The 8,104-nt window shown below is 41.8% G+C and overlaps 1 protein-coding gene across 1 annotated transcript; it reads left to right on the forward strand.

Moving 5' to 3' along the window:
- Positions 1-5,036: 5,036 nt before the first annotated feature.
- LOC108601351 (zinc finger protein 512B) lies at positions 5,037-5,567 on the forward strand (the record flags this gene model as incomplete). The annotated part of the gene is made up of 1 exon (XM_017989249.1): positions 5,037-5,567. A coding segment is annotated over one exon (531 nt), but the record flags the coding sequence as incomplete, so codon positions are not given.
- Positions 5,568-8,104: the final 2,537 nt, after the last annotated feature.

The raw sequence follows: 8,104 nt of genomic DNA on the forward strand, positions 1-8,104 counted from the left end.
TATTATACACATTTAAAATGTTTAAGCAAATGCAAGACAATTAATTTTTAGCAGCAATTTAATATGCAAATTAAATATGAGCTGCTTTGATTTAAATTGTAAACTGGCTACGCTCATATTTGACATTAAGCATTAAATACGTATGCGTAATATTAATTGAGATTTTAATACAGAGCGAAATCGCTTGCACTACAGCTTAACTCAACTATATAGTTAATAAAAATGTAAGTAAGAATTATTATTATGCACATTTAAAAAGCTTGAAGCCTTAACTATGAACTGCTGCACTTTAAATTATAAACTGACTACGCCCATGTAGCCACATGTCAAGTTTACATTGCCACTAAATACGTATGCGTAATATAAATTGAGAACAATTTCCCTTTCATTACAGCATAACTCAACTATATAGATAAGAAAAATGTAAGTAAGATTTATTATTATGCCTATTTAAACAGTTTGAGACAATTAATGTTGAAGAGCAATGTAAATTGATGCCTTAACTATGAACTGCTGCCCTTTAAATTATAAACTGACTACGCCCATGTTGCCGCATGTCAATCTCTATTAATTTCTTAGCCATGACAACAGACAAAAGGCAAGCAAAAGAGCAGTGTGAAAACAATTACAAGCGTCTTAGTTTCGCCTAGGAGAAGTAATTATGCTGCAGTATTTCTGAAAATAGATTAATGCCAGGCAAACTTAAATATGTCTGTGTGTGTGTGTGACTGTTGAACTATTTAGCCGACTTGCGCATAGTTTTGGCTGCATACTTTGTGGCAATGTGGCGCTGTCTGTGTGTGTGTGCGTGTGGCAATCATGAAGATTAATAATATGCCTATCAGCAGCAATAAGCCAAAAGGGGGGGAGAGCAGAGAGCTCGGGGGCTGAGCGACTGAGCGACTGCATGCGCGTTGATGTGATTTTAATGAGTTCGGTCGATGACAAAAGGCCGCAACAGCAATTAAAGCGCATTAATTACTATTAAATATTTCAACGGCAGTTAAATATTATAATCCGTCGTTGCCCCCCAACCGCACAATTGCCCGATGTGCGGCCAATAGTATATTCCGGCTTTATAACCAAGTCCTTGCAAGGCGGCCAACTTGTTAGAGAGAGAGAGCGAGAGACAAACGCAGACATCCAAATGCAAACTTTGTTCCAGTATGTCGAATGAAATTTTCATTAACCGCAGCAACCAAAGTGATTTTGGAACACAATCCCAACCACCCACCGAGCCACACAGCTCCACATTGAGCCACCACCCGCGTTGTCATTGCCGTTGGCAAGTTTGAAGTGAAAAGTTTTCAACTTGTGCCAACTGGACACATGTTACAAAATTCGCAAATAAATTTCAGGCGTTCTGAAACTTTCCACGCATTCGCAATGCAAATGAAATGCGCGCAATTGTTGACAAGCGGTCCGAAACGGGCTGAGGGGCTGCTGAGGCGCAGGAAAAAGAGCAAAGTTGAAGTTAAAGTGAACAAAGTTGAACCGAGGCTGCATTTCTTATGAGTGACTGAACGAAAATATTTCCAAAAGCATTTCAATTTCGCCAGCTATACGCGTAATTGAAATTTGCATTTGTATGAGGCGTGCAAACAAAAAAAACGCAAAAAAAAAATAAAACACCAGCGAGTGCGAGCGCGAGAAAAACAAAAAGAAAACACACACACACACACACACACAGAAAAAAGAAAACTTTGTCCTGGGCGCAAGTCCAAGCATAGCATTGAGTAGTGAGTGGGGAGCCCACACACAAAAAGAGAAGCAATTAGGTGGCGCATAGTGGAATTTTGATTGCATATTTTGATGCCACAGCGTGGGGTGGGGAGGCAATCGTCAAGGTATATGGCAACTCATTATAATTTTACATTTAGTATAAAAGTTGCTATGGCAGCAGCCCAGCGTTAGTTCATATATTACAATAAATGCATAGCTGGGAAGTTACACAGGGCGTATAATTTATGCAACCAAAAAGTGCAGCAAATGTCGAAGCTGCGAGCCTAATTGCTGTACATATTCAATAGACTAGCTCCAAATTTAAATGACCATGGCGCGTCTAAGTTTAAGGCTGACTTTGCTATATAAATATATGCAAGCAATCTGTGGGCAGCGCTTGCCACAAGCCAACAGCCTAGGCTGGTTCGTCAATTTTATTGCATGACTTGATTAAACTCGCATGCAATGCCAGCCAAACAAACAAAAAGCACCGACGGACTTGAGGTCAGCCAGCCAAGCTGCCAAGTTAAGCAACTTTGGCTGCGGCCAGCATTTCATGACTATTTTGTAAGCACTTTGCTTGCTTTTTTTTTTTAGGTTTCTTTTGAATGTACTGCCGTGACTTAATGAACTTTCAGTGTCACAGCAAAAGAAAATATACAAAATATATGTATGGAAGCCCCTCAAACCGTAGTTAATAGATGATGAACATTGTGCAAAACTTTCAACCTTAAAGCAGCTAACTTTGTGTGTGTGTGTGGCAAGAATTTAACGCTGACCGTACCGCTGCCCGCTGCGCTATTGAGAGCCAACGCCTGGCATTTTGTGTAAGAGTTTTCTCTATGGAACTTTATTAAATATGCCTCACGAGACTTGAAAACATTTCGAGTAATGAAAAAAAGAAGTCAAAATGCAGCAGCTAGTCGAGCACACAGGCAAACTGGGAGCTGCTTTTGGATGCTGCGGAAAATTTAACGAAGCTTAACCTCGTTGAATGTGGAAATACACTTAACGTGTACTTTGCGCTGTCATTTCAGACGCTGTCAACTCAAGCAGCAATTGTGCAAATACTTTGCGCCAAAATGCAACTATGACAAGAGATTGCCCAACCCAACCCCACTACTTACGCAAAATCATTGAACTTTTAGCTTAGTTGCCACAGGTAGAACTCGCACATGCTGAGAGAGACTGCGCTCAATAGTAATGTAGTGAGCGAAATATTTGATTTTCTTATTGCATTGTTAATGGCTGCGACAGCGTCACTGTCATTTATAAATTATGCATGTAAAATTGTGAGCAGCGCTCTCGCTCGCACTCTGTTGCGCTCTCTCGCTCTTTGGCAAATGTCATTGGCATGCAATTGAAATTGAAAGTGCGACAACTTGATATCGGAAATTGGTTTCATATGACAGCAGCAGCCACATACACACACACACACACACACACACATAGTAGTGGCGCTGACACTAAAGCTGGCAATTGTAAGCACCCCCCACCCCTTTTTGGCCATACAAACCACTCACTAGCAGATGTCAAAGGCAAGCCGATGCTTACTTAGAGCTAAACCCAGAGCCAGACCGCGCTTCAAACCGCAAGCACACACACACATACACTATTGCTAGTGACACCAACTGAGCAATAAAATATGTACACTGCACGAAATGGTAGCTTAGTTAGCGGCAGCTATAAACTAAAGTTGTGCATAGCATTTCAATTGCAATTGAAATTGAATCCAAAGCTATTAAAATATTTATGGAAAATATAATAGAATTGATTATATAATGGCCAGCTGAATTGGCTTTAATTACTAATACGATAACGATAACAAATAATCGAAGCAGTGTGTGGCACTATTTGAGCTGCTGCAATAAATAATCAGTTAGCTTATTTTAGAGTTTGTGCAATTAATTGAATATTTTCTTTTAAATTTGATTAATAATTTGCAATTGCAGTGAATTATTTTTAAGCTTAAGCTTTTAAACAAGTATAAATGCCTGAATTGCTGTTTGTAGTTCAGATTTTATATAAAATTAAACTTGTTACTTACGATTATAAATAGTTAGTAATCAATATACAACAGCTATGATTAGAAAATTCATAAGCACGCACATGAAGTATCAATTTTTTTGCTAAGCCTTCGTTACACTTTTTGTTGCAGTGCATGGCAACACGATAGAAACCGCAAGTGAATGCTGCAATCTCAGTGTGTGTTAGCAGCGCATGTGTGTGTGTGTGTGTGTGTGAGTTATGCATGTGCGAAATGTGATGCAGCAGCAACAGTGGAAAAGGGAATTGGTTGGGGGGGTGTAGTGTGTGCAGTAGGTGAAAGTAAACGCAGTCAATTATACGCTGCGGGCAAAGCCATGAACTTGACTGAAGACAACACACACACACGTATCGAATTACAGCAGCAAGTTAAATGAATAAACTATAAAAAGCATGAGAGCTGCACAATCAAAATTGCATTTGACAACTGTCACCACGAGCAACGCACAACGCATTGCTGAGCTTGACGCACAGACACAGCGAGCGAAATCTGGCTAAGGATTAAATTGAGGATTACGCAAGTAGCAGCAGCGATGGCAGCATGGAGCGTTGGCCGACATGCCAACAGTCCATTAAGGATCAATGCGTTAATGTGCTTGCTGCTTGTGTTCATAAAAATGCGAGCGACGCTGGGCATAACCGTCGGACAGCTGTATGGCAAAAGCAATTACCATGATGCGCCTACGCTGGACTATGCGACGGAAGCGGAGACAGCGACATCAGCGTTTGCTGGATTAGCAGGATATACACGAAATTATTATGGGCCACAGCTACACCCACGCCCACGCCCACAGTTTGCAGCAGCAGCAGCCACTGATGTTCATGCTGTTGATGATGATGACTTGGCGCTGGCAATGGCGCCATATGCAAATTATGTACCAAAAGACCAGCATAGTGCGCTAGCTGCTGCCGCAGGCTTTGCGCCAACGAATTACAACAGCAACAACAACCCACATCGATTGCAGTCGCATGAGGACAAAATCGATTTTGTCATTAATACAGCAAATTATGAACTCGATGGCAACATAGAACAGCAGCAGCAACATCCGGAGCAGCAGCCAGCAATCTACTATCCGTCGAGCTATGCATATGAGCCGCGAGCGTCGCTGCCACCTCTGGACGATTATCATATTGAGCAATTTTCCAATTATCGCCAAGCCAACGAGGACAATGCGCGCAGCAGCAGGCAACAGCAGCAGCTACATACGCAACAGCAACATGCACGGTCGACGCTTTCTAAGCGACTGCAGCAGCCACAGCAAGAAGATCAACAGCTGCTTTATTCGCAGCCAGCAAGTCAAACGACAGCAGCGACTCTGCCACCAATACAAACGTTTGTGCATCACACCGCAACGAGCAGCAAAGCCATTAACGGTTTGCCTTTGGCCAAGCACATTGAGGTCACTAAGCACGTGCCCATCACGCACTATCAGAAACAACATGTGCCCTACAAGCAGCCGGTGCCCATACGCGTACCCCGACCCATTATCAATGCCATACCCAAGCCGGTGGCCATCAAAGTGCCCGTCACCAAGACTGTCGCAGTGCCCCAAGTGCAGGAGCTAAAGGTGCCCATCGAGCGTGTGAAGCCGGTGCCTGTGGAGCAGCCAGTGCCGTTTGTGGTCGAGCGACGTGTGCCCTATCGCGTGGAGAAGCCTGTGGCAACGCCTGTCTACTATCCGTACCCGGTTAAAGTGCCCATTGTACGCACAGTGGTGCACAAGCAGCGCTCGCCAGCACCACAGTATGCCCCACAGCATGGCTGGCATGCGTTCAATCCCAATCAGCTGCTGGGCTGAGTCTCCATTGAATTTCCAACAAACTAAATGTATGGCCTAATATTTAAAGTTCTTAAGCTTAACACACATTCTGCATTAACTGCAATAATAAATTGTATTTGCGGCTTGCAAAAGTAAAAAGCATGCGTCGTCTTCTAGCTGCTGGCGGCAACAGCAAAATAATTGCAATTAGCAGCGGCGGCTGCAGCGTAAAGTGCTAAAAGTGCAAGACAACAATGCAACTGGCAAAAAAATAAAGTTGCAAGCTGCAAGGGCTAAGAGCATTGCTAAACACGACATTGAAGTCGTTGCTAGTTAAAGTTCGAGTCAGAAGGCAGCTGCCAAATGAAGAAAAGTAGCCAAGTAAAACTTTTAATTGAGCTAAAATCCAACAAATGCGGCTAATAAATATGTATTGAAGTGCGGCAGCCAGCCAGCCAACCACCCAACCAGCTAACAAATAAAAGCGAGAGAATGCAGCAAGCTAATTGCCAAAATGTTGCGCTGCAGCAGCAGCAGCAACAACTGCAATAATAAAAGCTAAAGTGAATGTAGTCGAAACGCAGATATGCTTGCCAGCAAATTCAAGCGAAGCGCAAGCTTAAAGTCGCTACAAAAAAAAAGCCAAATTATTTTTAAACAAGCTAAAGTTGCGCGTAGCTAACTTATTAATACACTTTGTTGGAAGTATTTGAGGAAAATAAACTTCACAAGCTGCTGCGAAATAGAAAATTCTGAACTAAAGCAACAAATGTGATTATGTAATGAAAAATAGGATTTGAATCTTATTTATGCGCTCCAGGTGAAATTTTCAACAAAAAGCTTTTCAGAGCTTATGTGAACTAAATTTGAATTCGTGCATTAAAAGTTGCGGATATATATCGCTAATTTTTTAGATTTGCGGAGGAGCGTAGAACAAAATCCAATTTTTAAAATAAATTCAATCTACTTGCAAATAAAAGTAACTGTCCCTCCAAGTGTAACCTATGTATCTATCTATATATCTATCTCTATATCTGTCTATCTATATATCTACTAATCTAGCTCTTGTAGTCTCTAAGAGATAGCTCTCTTGATGTCTATCTATCTTTCTATCTATCTATCTATCTATCTACAAATCTAACTCTTACAGTCTTTAAGATCTTGTTGACTATAAAGACAGACGAAAAGACAGACACAAGACTCAATCGAATTAGTTTGTCTTGCTGATCTTCTGATCAGATTCAGTTTGTTTTGTTGAACTTCTGATCAAACTTATAGATTTTAAGCAGTTTGCCAGTTACGTACATTTGTATAACTTTATGCTACCCTTTTGTATTCCTTATCAAAGTAACAAAAGTGTATAAAAAGCGTAGCAATAGCAAAAGCTGCTGTTCTGACATTGCAACTTGCGCAACAGCAACAGCAAAATTAGCCAAACAGCAAAAGTCTTGCCAAGGCAGCGACTACATATATATATATATGTGTGTTTGTGTGTGTGTGTGTAGAAAGCTACTGTTAAGTTATTGCCGACTAATGAAATTAACGCTAATTGAGTTGCAACGCCCTCAAGCTAAACATGTTTTGGCATTTATGATAAACTGCACACTTGCACTTTAAGCCTTGAAAACTGTTAAAATGTGTTTAAAAATGAACCACAAAACAAACGGAAGTTCGGGGCTTAAATGAAATTACAAATTATTAGGTCAGCTGGGGTTAACAAATGAACTGTTTTGTATACGTGTGTGTGTGTGTGTGGTTTGGCATTGGGTGTGCATGTCTATAAATTCATAATTGCAGCAGCCACAAAACCACTTCGTTAAGAATTTTGTGGTTTGTTTGACAACTGCGCCGCCGCCCACTTGCAACACATGCAACACACACAACGTTAACGATGAGCGGCGCGCTGAACAAACGCGTTAGCCGCAATACGCAATGAACATGCCCGCGGTCAAATTGGCAACCACGTGCCTGCTGATAAGCCCGCTTGAACGCACTGAACACTGACGCCGGCGACGACGCCGACGCCAGTTTGGGCAGCAGTCAATCTATTGCATGTATATTTAATTAAAGCTAGTTGTCGCTTGTGGCGTCGCTGGCGTCAAACTTTTTAAGTGCAGCGACTTCATTGATTGCGATTAATACTAAAAGCTGACTAAAAGCTTGCTTAAATCATGGCCACACATTTCTAGCGTTGACCAAGCTGGCGCTCGCTAAAGATAAACATTAAAAATTAATCAGCAATTTTACCTCGGAAAGTTTGATAATTGCTGCCCAAGACCAAGAAGCGCTCGCCCGAAAGTTTAAACGGCCGACTTGGAAGGCAAAACGGGGTGACAAGCAGCTATAACTTTTTTGATAAATGATAGCGCATGCAGGCGAGGCAACTAAGCAATGCGGGCGGCAACAGTTGCCACAGAAAGTTTCCAACCCATTTTCGTTGCTGGCCGCGACTTCAACAATTTATTTGCCACATAAATATTGTGTGTGACTCAGGCGGTTGCCTGGTGCCTTTAATTGATTTGCCGACGACAAAAGCTTGGCAGCGTGTAAAATACGAAATTGAGTTGTCGCTGTCG

This window comes from Drosophila busckii, chromosome 3R (genome assembly GCF_011750605.1).
Source record: "Drosophila busckii strain San Diego stock center, stock number 13000-0081.31 chromosome 3R, ASM1175060v1, whole genome shotgun sequence".
NCBI lineage: Eukaryota > Metazoa > Arthropoda > Insecta > Diptera > Drosophilidae > Drosophila > Drosophila busckii.